Raw genomic sequence first — 18858 nt, 5'->3', positions numbered from 1 at the left:
TTGCAGACACATTTTGGTAGAACATCAATTTGACTATTGGTTTAGGTAAAAGTAAAGAAAATATATTACTGTAAATAGTAAAAGAAGCAGGGTATATATATATATATATATATATATATATATATATATGTATATGTATATATGTATATATATATATATATATATATATATATATATATATATATATATATATATATATATATATATATATATATATATATATATATATATATATATATAAAGAGTCCAAACTGGTGCACTCCACAATAAATGGTTGAATGCCTTTGTGATTTTACTCCTCAACGTTTCGGCTATCCAACTCTAGCCATCCTCAGGAGGTGAAAACATAACACAAAGTGAAGTCATTTTTAACATGTAAGTTGTGGCGCCAAAATTGGTGTGTGTGACGTCATCAGAGTGCGTCCACAAGTGTACGAGTAGTGAAGAAACATAAAACGTGTTTAAATATGGATTGTAGATATGGATTGCAGAAGAAGGTGGCCGAAACAGCTAAAGGGATGCATGTAGCTCCTAAATGCAAAACGATACACCAGGAATCTTTACTCCTTTTATTAAAATGCATTCTTTAGCTCTATTGTCAACATAAAAAATAATGCCCTTTTGAGTACCCAGGGGCCACGAGAGATCCTTAAATTTTTCAGAGGCATAATGAGTCACTCAAAATCTGCCAATTCTTTCTAGGTTTTCTTTCTAGGAATTACCAGCCATTAGGCAGAAAGAGGAAGCTATGATTTCAAGAATGAAGCAAACGATTTCCCTCAGAAAGATGTAATCATTAAAAACAATATGTTCACATTCTCCAAAGTTTGAAATTTGAAATTAAGGTCTCTATGGGAGGGAGAGAGAGAGATATACAGAGAGAAAGAGAGATAGATAGAGAGAAAGAGAGAGAGAGAGAGAGAGAAAGAGAGTGAGTTCCATGCTTAGCTAGACAGCTAGTAATCAAATGCCTTTCACCCAAGATGACCCCATGAAATAAGAGCAATGTCACATAAATCTAACAGATCAGGTAGCGCATTCAGGGGAAAAAACAATTGTGCAATTTTTTTCTTTTCGCCACACATTGTGGTATGTTTAACCTGTTGATGACTTACAATACAAACCAACCAACCAACCGATAAAGGAACATCTGGAGAGAAACTTAGCTACTTGTTTTATAAAACAATGGTTCTCAACTAGTTTCATTAACCTTCATACTCTAGATTATCACTTATTTGCTTGATTAAAGCATAAATCTTCAATAATGGAATGCAATATTTGTTGTTACAAAATAACTACCATGTAATATTCTGTGCATGTGCCATGGACGTTACCCTCAACACAGAAGTGATGTGGTTAACCCATGCGTACAAGTGAAGTGTGATAGTGGTAACATGCTGTTAGGTTTCAAATCTGCATTAAAGAATGGGATCTGTAAATTATTGTAGGGACTAAATACGTATGCAAATTTCATGTTTCTTCTTTTTTTTTTGTAATATTCTTTAACATAAAGCAATATCAGAGAGAAATGGTCACAGATCTGAAAAAGTTTGACAAAGCCAAAAGCTTCATAGACAGTTTGGCAAAGCACTGCCATTTTCTTTGAACTATGGCTGAACATCTGATAGTGATACGGTAAAGTTTTCATATATTTGTAACCTTGTTATAAGCCAAGGGGAGGACAGACCTAATGGTGCATCAAAAATAAAGAGAGAAGGCGCACACCCTTTTAAAGTGAGTTACAGGAAAATATGAGACAGAAAGAAAAAGGAAAAGAGGGAAAGGAAAAGGAAAAAGAAAAGGAAAAAATAAATAAAATGAAAATTTTATTTATTTTTTCCTTTTCCTTTCCCTCTTTTCCTTTTTCTTTCTGTCTCATATTTTACCTAGTATATTCTGATGAGAACATATTGCTCCCATGGATAGGTCTTTTGTTACTTTTTTTGTTAGCTGTCCTTTAATGAAAATTACATGATTTATGGGTCCTTAGCATTGTTAATGATTTGTATGGTTCACGTTAATAGAGGGGTGTGACATTTACTATTGTGCTAATGTGAATGATGTCAAAATGCTATGCACTCCTATAACCTGATGTTGGTCATGATTATCTATTAATATATTATTGATATTTGTTTTTGTTTTCTGTTAGTGGAATGCTTCAAGAATCACATTGGACAGTATTCATTATATTTTAGATAACCCTTCCTGAATGTGTGAAGCTTTGGTGCTATGGTGGAACGCATGTGCGTTCCAACTGGATCTTTAGGAGACGCTGGGTTATTTCTGGAAGTTGAGTTAACGGGAAGTGACGTCAGGGGAGTGATCCGCATCTTTAAATGTTTGATGTAGGACGCACGCTATATTGGAACGCATCTGCGTTCCACCAGGATACTAGGTGACGCTGCTTCACCCCCCACGAGTAGAGGGGCGGAAGTGACGTCAGACGCGGATCCCTATCGAATGGACTCAGCATGGACTATAAAATGATACAGACAGTAAGGCTCGTTCTGCCTTTTTGATTTTTGTTAATTTTTTGTGCCCCTGATGAAGACCCTTAAGGTCGAAACGCGTTGGGCTCATTATGCTTTTGTTTTGTAAATTATTTTTTTCTGTTAGATTTTTTTCTTTTTTATAATAAATTAATTTTGGTTTTCTCAAATTGGGTGTGCTATCCATTCCTTGCAGCAGACCTAATGGTGCAGCTGAGAAATCTCAAAAGAGATTGCAAAAAAAAAGCCAGATCTGTAAGGGATGTTTAAGGCTAATGGAACACAGGCAATTTTCTTTGATGATGTATATATGCCAGTAGTGAAAAGCTGATTAGCTGCCTTCCACCTCTCTATCACTGAAAGGCCAGGGTTCTGGTTGTTAGGGAACACACAAAAGGCAGATTTTGGTGTAACTTTGCATAGTTTAGTGTTCCTGCACAAAAATCCACTATGGATAGTATCTATTATATACATGAGATAATTGATACAATACTTTTGTAAGGCACTGTGATATATAAAGCAGAATACCAAGCCCTGTACTAAGAAAATACTTAAATAATGAAAAAAAACATAACTTACAATTTTATTCAAATTTGAGCAAAAAATTTCAGTTTCTATTGGCAATAATATGTTACTTCAGTTGAACACTCAGTTCAATGAATAGTGAATTTATTTTTGCAGGCATTATAGTTTATTTAAAAAGTCTGAAATCAGCCCTATAAAAGCGATAAAACATTGTAAATAAACAATGACTCTATAGGTTAGAAAAATAAATATTTTGTGAATGTATGGATAGTTAGAACAGCACATTTGAGTGGATCATTAAATTCCAAAAAGGAGAAATAGTTGAGCTTAATTCAGTACATGTGTTCCACTACACTGCAAGCTCACACATGTGAAATCAAAATCAAACCAAAAAAATCGTGGTAAACAACTGGACACCAATAGTAGTAAGTGACCTTTCATTCGCCACAAAGCAAGCCAGTTCAGGAAGTGGTAACACTAGAAAAAGTAACAACATATAATTTAAAACGTAACTTTTACTGTTATACTATTAAAAAAACACGCTCTCTGAAGTACACACCCATTAGCCAACCAATCCGTCGGCAGTGCTGGACAATCTCCATAAAATTGACATATAATTAAAAAATGGATTGAGTGCAAGGTGGAACGGTGGGGTCTCTAAGAGACTTCACTGGTTGTTATGAAAATGTATTCTAACCCTTCCATATGCAGGGAGACCACAACCGCCCGCTCCCTCCCTTCCAAGCAGACTCCCCCGTGCCAAAAACTGCCTATCTACGTTGGGACTGCGCTCAATCCATTTTTTAATTATATGTAAATTTTATGGAGATTGTCCAGCACTGCCGATTGCAATTCTATTAAAAAGCTGGTTCAGTAAACAAAAATTAGAATGTGAATCATAATGCCATAACCCTGCCAAGAAATTGCCATCTTTTCAAATACAGTAAATGTCCAAGAACTTGAGCACCATAGGGACTAAAAGAGTCCAAAAACCACTGCTTTAAGGGAAATGACATATGCAGCATTTCTATTAAGCAAATTTCCTCTGGAAGGAACTGGGGTCAACTCCAAAAAAAAATGTCTATAAGACTAGCATCACATATCATTTTTACTGTGCAGGCAGCAACCCTGTTTGTCTTAGATTTTTCTTCCCTGTGAGCATAAAATGCCTCATGTACCATAACCATGTACCTACATACTACTAATAAAAGTGAATCACTATCAGAATAACAAGCTTGTCAGTGATTATCAAAGAAGAATTCTGTAAGAGTAATTAGCTTGTGGATAATTACACAAGCTGTGAAGTGAACTAATTTCTTAATTAATTGTATGCTTTCCATCAGTCAGGGTTAGTTCTAAGATATGGGTTCAACTTTGATGCTTGCCAGTAATACACACGTCTGCAAGATTGTTTGATGGGCCTGCTTATCTGTCACTTAGCACTCTGTGTATGCCAGGTTATTGTAGTTGTAAACAGCAGGAGATCAGTTAGGTGTGGGATGGGGTAATCTATATATAAATAGAAAAGTTGAGATTTAAATAAAAATCAATGTGGAGTAACAAATGTGGCTCATTATTGATCTGCCAACTACCTACATTCAGATACACCACCATTATTCATCTTCTTACCTTGCCCTTTAATACCAAAGGGAGGAACATATTCGCGAATCTTTGCCCATTTTCTGAAAGAATCATCCAAAAACATTGGTGCTGGTTTGGAGAACCTAAAGTAAAGCAAATAAACTACATGAAAAAAAGAACATAATATTTCTTGTTGCTGATAAAATGTTTACTATAATAGAAATGTAGCAGCATGTTGTGTTTTTAGATTGTAGTAGACATTTACATGTTTTTCCAAAGTTACAAATATGTTTGATGACATTCAAATACTGCCTTGAAGCTATTGCAATATGTACAGCATGTTCTGTTTTGTATGGAGAAGTTTGTATACTAAAGCATATGGTAGAAAATGCTGAGTTTATTAAAAAACAAACAAGAATAATATACTGCATCTTTATACCATGCTATTTTCAGGGTATTTATGCATTTCTTTAAACTATAAATTGTAAAAGCTCTCATGTGTTTAAAGGGGTGGTTTGATTGCTCTGTGAGCTTTCATTTTAATATTATTATTACTTTTTATTACTTATGATTCTGTTCAGATCTTTGCCTAATAATATTCCAGGCTCTCATTCAAATCACTGCCTCTTGTTAAGGTAAACAAGACTCTAGCAACCAGATGGCTGCTGAACAACTGAAAAACCCCAAAAAAAGAAAAAATTAAGATTAATTGCACATTGCCTCAGAATATCAATATCTATGCCATACTAAAAAAGTTTAAATTTAAAGATGAACGACAGCTTTAAATAAATCAAGGGATCATGTAAGACACCTTTAATTTTAAATAAAATATTAACTAGTAATTACAAGATAGGGCACTGTGCTTCCCTTCTTTGTATCAGAAATGTTAAAGGGGGTGTTCACCTTTCAGTTAACTTTTAACATGATGTAGAGTAATATTCGAAGACAGTTTGCATTTGGACTTCATTTTTTATTATTCTTGGCTTTTTATTATTTCAGTTTTTGTTCAGCAACTTTCTAGTCTGGAATTTCACCTGGTTGCTACTAGGGAGTGGATTCAATGAAAGACTGGTAAATGAATAAGAGAGGCCTGAACAGAAAAATAAGTAATAAAACGTAACAATGACAATAAAACTGTAGCCACACAAGGCAATCATTACTGCCCTACTGGGGTCAGTGACCCTCTTTTGAAAGTTTGAAAGAGTCAGAAGATGAAGGCAAATAATTAAACTACACAAAATAATGAAGACCAATTGAAAAGCTTGTTATAAATGGCCATTCCATAACATACAATAACTTAAAGGTGAACTAACCTTGCATATAAATTGTATAATAAACAAATATTCACATTTAATAATAATGCAATAAGATTGTTCACTTGCTTAACCGGTGCAGGTAAATCCTATCCCTTTGTGTTTTATTAACGAAGACTAGCTTTACAATTTAGAAGATGGCATGCAGGGTGCTTTTCAGCTAGCCTTTGGCACTTCCCATTGCCCTGAATGACAAATGCTATAATGACACTATTCAACCCAAAATGGTCTTACAACTCCCCATACTAGTGTCGGCGATAGTCTATATTCCATGTATATTGTAGCCTAGTTTAGCATTAGCTTTCTAGCCTAGTTTAGCACCTAGTATTCCATCAGCACTTCAGACCAGTAGGAATAGCACAGTGTGAAGAGAGAAGAATACACAGGAACAATACACCAAAGGCAAGCATCAAGCATGAATCTGGCCTGCAGGAATAGCAGTATTTTAAAGGTACAATGTGTTAAATTGCTACATACAATAGGACTGTGTCAGTACTGGGCACATGTGTTTCAGGGATTCAAATTCAATCTGTAAACATCAAAACTCACCTACTTCCACTGCACATGAATTTTAAGTTTAAAATGGCAAACTAATTTACCTGTACAGTTAGTATAATAAGTTGTACTGAGGAACTGGACTTGTTGACCTAGATCAAAAGCACAAGTTGCTAGCTTTCCCTACACTGTGTGAAGTACCTGCCATACGGATCCATTTTTTTTCTAAAATTATACTTAATAAATTCTGATCTATGGAATATCTTGCCATAGCTGGATTTACTATAGATACCATGCTAGTCAATGTGCCCTCTAATTCCTTCGTAGCTATGTGCAAAAAAAAAAAATGATTTTGTGCGCATATTTTACACTTGTGCACATTTTAAGCTTTTGTGCGCAGTTTTTAAAAACTGTGTGTTGAGGTCAGAATTAATACAAAATGTTGTGTATGTGCACAAGCGCACACCTTAGAGGGAACATTACTCCTGGTCCAATCATTTTTGCAGCCCCGTTTGCCTACTAAACCAATTACTCACTAAATTTCTGCCTCTTCAAAAATACAGAGTTTAGTTTTGAACAATATAATAAAAGCTGGAAAATGACTCACACAAGTACATTTGCCACTAACTAACATTTAACATAAAGGTGCATATAGACATTTTAAAATTTAAAAAAAAAAAATGTAAATAATCCCTGCACTGCTGAGAACACCCTTAAAGGGATTCTGTCATGATTTTTATGGTGTAGTTTTTATTTCTAAACAACAGTGTTTACACTGCAAATAATTCAATCTACCATATAAAATGTAATTCCTGAACCAATAATTGTACTTTTTTATTGTAATATTGATGTGTAGGCAGCCATGTCAGGTCACTTTGCCTGGTCATGTGCTTTCAGAAAGAGCCAGTGCTGCACTGTGGAACTGCTTTGGACCTGGATTTTTACTATTGAGTGTTGTTCTTATATCTACCAGGGAACCGTTATCTTGTGTTAGGGAGCTGCTATCTGGTTACCCTTCCATTGCTCTGTTGTAAGGCTGCTGGGGGTGGTGGTATCACTCATATTTAAAGTACAGCAGTAAAGAGTGACTGAAGTTTACACATGACTGGGGGCTCATGGGAAACTGTGAATATGTCTAGCCCCACGTCAGATTTCAAAATTAAATATAATAAAAATAGTTTGCACTTTTGAAAATCTATTAGCAGCACGATTAACTAATGCGTTTTGGAAAAAACATGTTTTCACATGACAGTATCCCTTTAATCAGAAGTATCAATGAAGCTCAACTAACATGTAGAATAAAAAAAAATCAAGATTATTATAGGTATGAAATATGAGGTTAAGGTATTACACAATAAATATGCTGGTCCACAAAAAAAAACACAATGTTAAATGAGGGAAAATTAACAATCAGGGGAGGTAAATTTGAGGTTTAACTGTAGTTGGGATTAAGTACAAAGTACTGTGTTAATATTACAGAGAAAAAGGAAATCAATTGAAAAAAAATTAAAATTATTTGATTAAAATTAAGTCTTTTGGAGACAGCCTTCATGTAATACAGAGCTTTCTGAGACACCCTGACTGAAAGGAATAAGACTTACCCGTGACACTGTTCTATTCATGCAAAATGACTATAAAAACAGATGCAAATCCTATGTGCCAAAAACATTTCACTAACTAAATTTAAATACGGTACATATTATTTTTACTACAAACATCATCAGCTTTTTTATATGAATTTCATAGACAAGTATAATAGACGCTACTAAAGAGCTCCATGCTACAGGCTGACTGTTTTGTATTTATGGCAGTCCAAAGTGATTTCAAATATAATTATATTCATAGTGGGTGAAAAGAATGCAACGGCATAAACCCTGTTTTTAACATCACTGTTGATAACTGTGATTTTAAGCTATGGGTTAGGATCCAGAATTAAACTGCAACATAGCTTTGTGTAAAAATGCATTTAGAACAGGCAGCAGTTATTAGAACAACACATTTAATTCAAAACCAGATGTTGTGTCACCAAGGTTTCTGCTTGTTAAATGTGGGTTCCTTTTCAATTAGTATAATAACATAAAAACAGCCCCCCCCCCTGTTTGTAAGCTGGAAAGAGTCTGAAGAAGAAGGCAAATAATTAAAATACTATACAAAATAAATAATGGCAGCCAACTGAAAAGTTATTTAGAATTAGCCATTCTATAAAATACTAAAAGGTGAACCACCCCTTTAAAGGATGCTGCTATATTTCACATTTAACATTCACAACCTAGGCCAAGAACTAAAAACAACATTATATGATATCATAATTACATCTTAAACTACAAATCACTACATTTTGCTAACTACAAAAAAAAACTAAATACATTGATACAGCTGCAAACCTTTCGCTATGTTTCGCCCACCAATAAAGCTTGTTTAAACTGTAGGTCACTCCCTTTACTCTTCCAGGAACCCTGTGTGTCAATATTCCTGGCTAAGAGTCTTCTTGGCTCTGACGTTCTTTACTTGTAGCCAAGTGGGTCTTTTTGTCTTCAGTGTTTGAATAAACCTTGGCAGTATTCACATCATTTAAAGGTGCTATTTTCATTGAACAGTACTGGGAGAATTATTTTATGTGCACCCACTCAAAACAACAAGGGGGGAAAATGAAGATTCTCATCAATCAGGAGGATATAAACATTTTCCAGATGTGCATGTTATTATTCTTTCATTAAACTTAATTTACAGTTTTTTTTTGTTTTTTTTTAACACAAAAGGAAGGAAGCAGACGGAAAATGGAAAAATCCATGATATGCATGGGACACATCATCGCAAAAGCTGTATTCCAAGAAATATAAGTAGAGCCAGGCACTCGCAGGTTAACTGCAGAAAGTGTTTTTTATTTGCACGACATGTTTCGGGCAAAGCCCTTTATCAAGTGATATCTCCAATACATCCATACATACAATATAAAGAAAAAGCCACACCCCTTTGTTTAATTGAGTAGGAGGGGCGACTGCTAAGGGGAGTAATTAGCCTAGCCCCCATTAACCCAATGTTGTTGTCGCATGGAATGTGATACAGATACAGCATTAAACAATAAAAAACATTAGTGGCATATGGTGAAGCAAAGTGAAAAGTCCAATTCTTAGTGTCCATAAGTTAGTTTCCAAAGTCTTTATATACATCTCCCAGGTATTGCCGTCTCCAGCCTACCAAAAGGGACAATTGCTGCGTTGATCCATCTTATAGCACAATCCATTGCATCAAAACATTTATCAAACCTTTTAGCATATTATCTGCCCAATAGACTATCATTATATTTATATCTTACCGCACTGTCGGTTTCAAAAAATCTTTAAAGGGCAGCCAAATATTCTTATTATCTGCGGAAAAGAGGAACATGAATGAGAAATCACAGGAATGGTGCGATGCTCCAATATTCATTTAACCCCATAGGTTCCATGCTACTCAATTTCCTAATCCATACTGCTTCGCGTTGGAGGAGTAATTTCTTCAAGTCACCACCTCTCTGTGGTTTGGATACCACCTCAAGGACCAACCATTTAAGTTGTGATTGATTATGATTATTATTAAAGAAATGTCTAGATACAGATGTGTCTGTCGGACTGTTTGTTCTATAATTTCTAATATCCGATTTATGTTCTTTGATTCTTTCTTTTACAGATCGTATCGTTTGTCCGACATAAACTTTGCCACAAGGGCATTTCAACAGGTATATTACTCCACTTGTTTCACAAGTGGCATAGCATTTCAATTTAATTTTATGTCCTTTCATGGGGTGACAAAATGACTCTCCCTTAATCACAGACGGGCAACATACACACCCTAAACATGGAAAAGTACCATTTCTCACTGGTCCTTGAAACAACACATTCTGTCTGGTTTTCTTTTTGGGTTCAGCTGCACACAGGTGGTCCCTTAAGGTGCGACCCTTCTTGTAGCAAAATAACGGTGGTTCTGTACAATATTTAGACAATGATTTATCACCCTGTAAAATTGGCCAAAACCTTTTTACTACTTTTTCAACCTGATTACTTTTATGGTGGTACAGGCTTACAAATGGTGTCCTGGTGTTCTTTGTAGTGCTTTTTGAACCCTCTAGTAGGGAATTTCTAGAGATCTCTCCTACTTCTGTGGCTATTTTTTGCAGTGTGTTTTTATTGTATCCTTTACCCAAAAACCTATCAGTTAGGGACTCTGCTGCCTCCCAATATTTATCATCGTCCGAGGCTATCCTTCGTGCCCTTAGGAACTGGCCTTTTGGGATACCTGAGATACATTTGCGATTATGAAAACTAGTGTGATTTAAAAGGTTATTTCTATCGGTGGCTTTTCTGTACAGATTGGTGACTATAGACCCATTTTCAACGGTAAGTTTCACATCTAAGAAGTGTAATGAATTCTTGGCCGTTTCTGTAGTAAATTTGATAGTGGGGTGCCCTTTGTTTGCTTCATCCACCATTTCATTAAATAAAGCCACATCACCCTTCCAAATTACTAGAATGTCATCCACAAAGCGAAGGTAGAGCAAAATGTGGTTGTTGTATCGATGTTTCAAAAAGAAATCTAACTCTAGTTTATGTACAAACAGATTTGCGAACGAGGGGGCCACCGCTGCCCCCATTGACGTGCCTTGGCACTGCCAATAATATTCGTTCTCAAATCTAAAATAGTTTCTCTTAAGTACAAGAGTCAGGCAATCTACCAAAAAATATATACAGGGCTTCTTCTACACATGAAATGCCCTCATCTTGAGGAATGGAAGTGTAGAGACTTACTATGTCTATACTACAGAGGGTAACATCATCTCCTAAGTTATCCAGACTGATTAATTTGTTCAACAAATCTTTTCTAGAGCCTTTGGCAAAGTATGTGGACCAATACTTACAACCACTGGTAAAAGATATACCATGTTGTCTACTGGACACTAACGATTTGTTGAACAAATTAATCAGTCTGGATAACTTAGGAGATGATGTTACCCTCTGTAGTATAGACATAGTAAGTCTCTACACTTCCATTCCTCAAGATGAGGGCATTTCATGTGTAGAAGAAGCCCTGTTGAACACAAATCTCCCAAATTCCTTGATATATTTTTTGGTAGATTGCCTGACTCTTGTACTTAAGAGAAACTATTTTAGATTTGAGAACGAATATTATTGGCAGTGCCAAGGCACGTCAATGGGGGCAGCGGTGGCCCCCTCGTTCGCAAATCTGTTTGTACATAAACTAGAGTTAGATTTCTTTTTGAAACATCGATACAACAACCACATTTTGCTCTACCTTCGCTTTGTGGATGACATTCTAGTAATTTGGAAGGGTGATGTGGCTTTATTTAATGAAATGGTGGATGAAGCAAACAAAGGGCACCCCACTATCAAATTTACTACAGAAACGGCCAAGAATTCATTACACTTCTTAGATGTGAAACTTACCGTTGAAAATGGGTCTATAGTCACCAATCTGTACAGAAAAGCCACCGATAGAAATAACCTTTTAAATCACACTAGTTTTCATAATCGCAAATGTATCTCAGGTATCCCAAAAGGCCAGTTCCTAAGGGCACGAAGGATAGCCTCGGACGATGATAAATATTGGGAGGCAGCAGAGTCCCTAACTGATAGGTTTTTGGGTAAAGGATACAATAAAAACACACTGCAAAAAATAGCCACAGAAGTAGGAGAGATCTCTAGAAATTCCCTACTAGAGGGTTCAAAAAGCACTACAAAGAACACCAGGACACCATTTGTAAGCCTGTACCACCATAAAAGTAATCAGGTTGAAAAAGTAGTAAAAAGGTTTTGGCCAATTTTACAGGGTGATAAATCATTGTCTAAATATTGTACAGAACCACCGTTATTTTGCTACAAGAAGGGTCGCACCTTAAGGGACCACCTGTGTGCAGCTGAACCCAAAAAGAAAACCAGACAGAATGTGTTGTTTCAAGGACCAGTGAGAAATGGTACTTTTCCATGTTTAGGGTGTGTATGTTGCCCGTCTGTGATTAAGGGAGAGTCATTTTGTCACCCCATGAAAGGACATAAAATTAAATTGAAATGCTATGCCACTTGTGAAACAAGTGGAGTAATATACCTGTTGAAATGCCCTTGTGGCAAAGTTTATGTCGGACAAACGATACGATCTGTAAAAGAAAGAATCAAAGAACATAAATCGGATATTAGAAATTATAGAACAAACAGTCCGACAGACACATCTGTATCTAGACATTTCTTTAATAATAATCATAATCAATCACAACTTAAATGGTTGGTCCTTGAGGTGGTATCCAAACCACAGAGAGGTGGTGACTTGAAGAAATTACTCCTCCAACGCGAAGCAGTATGGATTAGGAAATTGAGTAGCATGGAACCTATGGGGTTAAATGAATATTGGAGCATCGCACCATTCCTGTGATTTCTCATTCATGTTCCTCTTTTCCGCAGATAATAAGAATATTTGGCTGCCCTTTAAAGATTTTTTGAAACCGACAGTGCGGTAAGATATAAATATAATGATAGTCTATTGGGCAGATAATATGCTAAAAGGTTTGATAAATGTTTTGATGCAATGGATTGTGCTATAAGATGGATCAACGCAGCAATTGTCCCTTTTGGTAGGCTGGAGACGGCAATACCTGGGAGATGTATATAAAGACTTTGGAAACTAACTTATGGACACTAAGAATTGGACTTTTCACTTTGCTTCACCATATGCCACTAATGTTTTTTATTGTTTAATGCTGTATCTGTATCACATTCCATGCCACAACAACATTGGGTTAATGGGGGCTAGGCTAATTACTCCCCTTAGCAGTCGCCCCTCCTACTCAATTAAACAAAGGGGTGTGGCTTTTTCTTTATATTGTATGTATGGATGTATTGGAGATATCACTTGATAAAGGGCTTTGCCCGAAACATGTCGTGCAAATAAAAAACACTTTCTGCAGTTAACCTGCGAGTGCCTGGCTCTACTTATATTTCTTGATTATTGAGGCCTTTCTTTGGACAAAGGCAGAGCTGGAGGGCACGGAAGGCATTTATTGGAACCAGTGAAACACGTTAAAAGCTGTATTCCACCCATTATATATCAACTGTAACACACACTATACAAAGATTTTCATGCAAAGAGTTGGGATAAATACACAGTGTGAATGCTTGGGGCAAGAGGGTGATTGATTTGTGACAGTGTAAATAAACTAGCCTTTTCCATCATGTTGGTCTATAGCAGGGGTGCCCAAAAGGTAGATCGGGATCTATCATTAGACCTTTAGCTGGTGATCAGTAGATCTCAAGACACTGTCAAGAAACAGCTTGACTAAATCACCCTCCTATTTCATGCTTTTCATTCAGATATTTATTATATTAAGGTTACATAAGGAATAATTGTTAGTTAAATATAGCAATATACATTTTCTTATAAATCAGTATTTAAGTAATATTTTCCATAGAGCAGAATGATAACAATGCTTTTATGGATGTAGATCCTCATGGGACAACATCACTAAAAGTAGACCTTGCATTAGAAAAACATGGGCACGCCTGGTCTATAGCAATGGGTGATTATATATGCTATCATGCATCATGCAGTAAAAGCAAGGGGGGGGGGGTAAAATTAAGTGGTTAAAAATATAGATGCAATGAATCACTTGACATAACATTTCCATATAATTACATTATAATTTATGAAAATACTGTAAATTCAGTCCAAAGATCTAAATAATAGAGAATAAAGCACAATATAAAGTTTAGTTTCTTTATCATACACGTGTAGATCCATTTACACAGTTTACCAGCAATGTTTTCTTTCTGCTACAGTTCCAAAATAAAGGCCACATTGACAAAATGCCAGGAAAAGATTTCACAATGCCCTCAGAGAAAGGCAGATGGCACATCCTTATGAATAACAAATAACAAACTTTCATGTTCAACCGCAAAAGTGACCATATAATTATTCTGTGGGATTTAAAGTAATAACTTCTGTGTAAACATTGTTTTAATGAGTGTCCTTTTAAAGGTGGATCTGAAAGATAACAAATATTAGTGGCTGTTCCACTACAGCAAGTTCTGCTAATGAGGTTACAGCAACTTTTGTTTGCCCTCACCTACGCTTATCTCATTAAACATCAAGCATTTTATTCTGCTCAGGAAGCAAAGAAAAGGTTATCTAGAGCTGCCACCTTTACCTTTGAATTTATCTTGATTTTAGCTTTGTTTTTATAAGTACTTAAGAATAGACAAGGATGTGAGATTATTCTACAATACAATCAATTAATTCCCATGTGAGTTATGGCATGTAAACATTTCAATCAAAAGACCGCGGACCACTTCCAGATGAATTAAATGTATTAAAATCTACAAATTTACAGAATGAAGCTATATATTTTATAATGTACCCTTCCTGCAAATTGTTGCCAAGTATTTTTTCCAACAGTGTCTTTTAGCATTGCAAGTCACTGCCCCATTTAATGCTGGGTGTCATAACATCATTTGAAGTTAGTGGCAGCTGTGCCATTCAATAGTGGCAGTCACTGTGCTTAGGGGTTATTTTATGGTGTAGATGGGACAGAGCATACGTAGCCTATATGAAAAAGGGCATTATTTTCAACAAAGCAACTACCTCCTACTGCTTCATCAATTTCTGTGGTGTCTAAATTGCTGGGTTGTGCTGAACCCGAAGCAGTTTGATATTAGGAATAATTCCTAACAATAATGCAATACGCTACATTGTAAATGAATGTATAGCTGCATAACAACCAGGGTAGTCTGCAGAGCACATCTAGATTAATGTTTACACAGCAGTATTCACAATAGATATTTCTTGGCAGTATGTGCAAAAAAATGATTATTGGAGCACACTTTAAAAAACTGTGAGCAGAGATTCTGTGTTTTCACAGAAAATGCTTTGTGCGTTGGACTCAAATGCTAGGGCACAGCTTCAGAGGAATGTTGTGAAACTGTTTTTATTTTATTGATATAACAGTATGCTTTCTAATGCAAAAAGGTAGAAATGGAACAGATACAGTTTTAAAGAGATTCTGTCATGATTTTTACTATGTAGTTTTTATTTATGAGTTACACTGTTTATACGGCAAATAATTCACTCTACCATGTAGAATGTAATTCCTGTACCAGCAAGTCTCTCAAGTAATTTTGCCTGGTCATGTGCTTTCAAAAAGAGCCAGCACTGGAACTACTTTCTGGCAGGCTGTTGTTTATCCTCAGGGGCGGAACTACCGGGGGAGCAGGGGGGTGTGAGCGGGCTAGGGCCCACACCCCCTCAGGGCCCCCCAGCAGTCCCGGCCAGTTCCGGGTGTACGGAGGGGGGCCCAGCTGTGCGTCCTATGCCCCTCTAGTTCCATTTCTGTTTATCCTACTTAATGTAACTGAATGTGTTGCAGAGGGACCTGGATTTTATTATTGAGTGCTGTTCTTAAGTCTACCAGGCAGTTGTTATCTTGTGTTAGGGAGCTGCTATCTGGTTACCTTCCCATTGTTCTGTTGTTAGGCTGCTGGGGGGGAAGGGAGGAGGGTGATATCACTCCAACTTGCAGTACAGCAGTAAATAGTGACTGCAGTTCATCATAGCACAAGTCACATGACTGGGGGCAGCTGGGAAATGGACAATATGTCTAGCTCCATGTAAGATTTTAAAATTCTAGCCCCATGTCAGACTTTAAAATGAAATAGAAAAATATATGTTTGCTCTTTTGAGAAACTGATTTCAGTGCATTAGTCTGCTGGAGCAGCACTATTATCTGATTAAGATACTTGAAGCAATCAATTTCAGGACAGGCAGTCCCCGGGTTATGTATGAGATAGGGTCTGTAGGTTTGTTCTTAAGTTGAATTTGTATGTTAATTGAAACATATGTTTAAATATTAATGGTGTCTGTGATACTATTAATGAACTGAAAAACATACTTATTGTATTCTATAAAAGAAAATGCTTGTTTTTTTTTTAAATATAAAAAGGCCAAGTTTGTATTTGTCACAAAGTTTTGTTGTTGCATTCTGCTAGTTTAGAGTTTTACAGTTAAGTAAAGGATAAAAAGATAACTCTCTCTCTCTATATATTTTTTATTTATTTATTTATTTATTTATTTTGCATACCTTCTACTGCTTTTTGGTTTCATGAATGCTTGGACTAAAAAAAAAAAAAAAAGGAGGTGGTACTAGAATCTGTGAGCAAGAGACAGCCTACTTTGCTAGAATAAGAGCTACAGTGCAGAGAAAAATTGTGGACCGTTGTAGTCAAAACAACTCTATAGGCTCTTGTCACATACCCAGATATACTAAAGTATCCAGCATTCTTATATATATTGGACTCCGCTGACACTGGAGCATCTAAGGAATTCTTTTGGACTCGCTCTTTATGCAGAATGAGTGACTGATCCTTTGATGTGTTATGAGTTTAAATACTCACTCACTGACATTCTGTACACTGTACAATTTATATAACTGCCACCTTTTAAAAGGCAACAAAACAAAGAGTTGATAATGGAAAATGTATTAAAAATGTAAAACTAAAATATCCAATCTCAATTCGTAATAATTAGTAAAATCTAAATATTGTGTTTATAAGGAAAACTCCAAATGCAGAACTGCAAGAAATGGGTAAACGTCTTCATACCCCAAATTATCAAACAACAAGTATTTGCTAAATTGCAGATATTTTTTGGATACTGGTGCATGCTTGTATTGTAGAAGTAGGGGAACTGGCCTCATCTTAAATAAGATGGCTCTAATTGTTTTTATTTTTTTTAAAGTTTTATCTTGCTGCTGCTAATTACATTGACTGCATGGAATTGCCATTTAGAAAATGGAAACATGGGCAACATTTAAATCTAAAGAAAATCTTACCTTCTACCATATTTAAGTCAATAGGACCATGACAGATTGTGTCAAGGTAACAGACAGTCAAATAAAATAAAATGCCCAGAGTTTTTTCTGAATATTCATTTAATTTAAAAAAGTTATCTCAAGAGTGATATTTGAAAATATTAAAATCCTAACTAGAAACACAAGCAATAGCCTATATTAGAAATAAAATTTCGAAACTCTGAGGGTGCCTCTATGAGAGCTTTAAAATTGATAACAAATGGTTGAAAAACTTACCGCAGGCCAAGTTTTTAGGATATACGTACAAAGCATCAGGTCTGGACTGGGACTTGGAGTCAAAATAGGCCCTGGCATTTCAAGTACACAGAAGCCCACCCAGTCTACCACCAGCCCACTAAATAGTGGCATCTTACAGCAGCCTCTCTGGCATTTGCCAGAACTCACCGGTTGCCAGTATGCAAAGCATTCTTAATTTCTTGCACTGTTCCTGTTTTTTTCCTCTATCTCTGGAAATTTGTGTTCCTACATATGTCCCTGCAGAAATGCTCTAATACAACAAGCATAAATCAGCTAAGGGCATCACTGTATTTAAAAAGGGTGTATGTAAAACACAGTAGTATTACAAATTCCACATTTTCACAGTTAAAGGGATGGGGCACAATCAATACATGATGTTTAATTTTGTTGCAGTGCTGCATGATTATAAGGGGTTATAATAGACACACCATATCACAAAGCAGAAACAAAGTATTCCTGGAAATTATTTTTAACCAATCCCTATGACAAACTGCAGCTGCATGTCAGTCAGAGACAGAGTTGAACAACTCTTCACAACTCTCTCTGACAGACTTCAAACAACAATGTTAAAATAGCAAGGAGTCTTGTAACAATATCAGTGTGTGAGCGCACACGTATGCACGCACACACACATATGTGCACACTGTAAGGATTAATTATACTGTCTTATTACAGAGAAAAGTGAAATCTTTTTTCAAATTTGAATTATTTGCTTAAAATAGAGACTTTGGAAGATGACCTTCCTGTATTTCAGAGCTGGCTGGATAACGAGTTTCCAAATAACGGATACCATACCTGGGATATATAATAATAAATAAAATAAAAAAAAGTACACACAGACGTAAGGATCTCCACTTATCTTTAATGCAGATGGTGTCTAAATTCTATTCTCTTTTCCGGTTTTCAATCAGTGCAGAGAAAGAACTGTCTAATGAGGTAAATTTCTCAGTTATTTTAGTTACATGATGTGTATACTGTAAATACCTGGATTTTCTCTAGGTATACAAAGAACAAATCCTTAAAATGAGCTAATGGAGACAACCGGAAATTATACTGTAAATTCCTCATAGGCAAAATACACTGAATGCTTTAAAGAGACTCAAGCTCTACAACTAAGTCATGGTTGAAGGAAAGTTCTGAAGAACATGGTAAAAGTGATTGCACCCTTCCACCCACACGGAATACAAAGCCCACCTGAGTTTACCACATAAGGAGAGCATTCTCATACATATGTATTGAGTCAGCCTGAAATATTTCACATGCAAATATCTATGCAATTGAAAGAAACATATCAAAATAGTTGGATTTCCTAGGT

General features: G+C 35.9%; 1 protein-coding gene across 6 annotated transcripts in view; it reads right to left on the bottom strand.

Moving 5' to 3' along the window:
- st3gal-iii (st3Gal-III protein) overlaps positions 1–18858 on the bottom strand; it is a 145745-nt gene that overhangs the window by 37154 nt on the left and 89733 nt on the right. For all 6 annotated transcript variants that reach the window (XM_018256382.2, XM_041589109.1, XM_041589110.1 and 3 more), the window contains one exon: positions 4644–4738. In XM_018256382.2, coding sequence (XP_018111871.1) covers positions 4644–4738 — 95 coding nt within the window. The remainder of the gene's footprint in view (positions 1–4643; positions 4739–18858) is intronic.

The sequence above is a fragment of the Xenopus laevis genome, chromosome 4L (assembly GCF_017654675.1).
Source record: "Xenopus laevis strain J_2021 chromosome 4L, Xenopus_laevis_v10.1, whole genome shotgun sequence".
NCBI lineage: Eukaryota > Metazoa > Chordata > Amphibia > Anura > Pipidae > Xenopus > Xenopus laevis.
The sequence above is the reverse complement of the archived record's forward strand: the minus strand, read 5'-3'. Positions and strand labels throughout refer to the sequence as shown.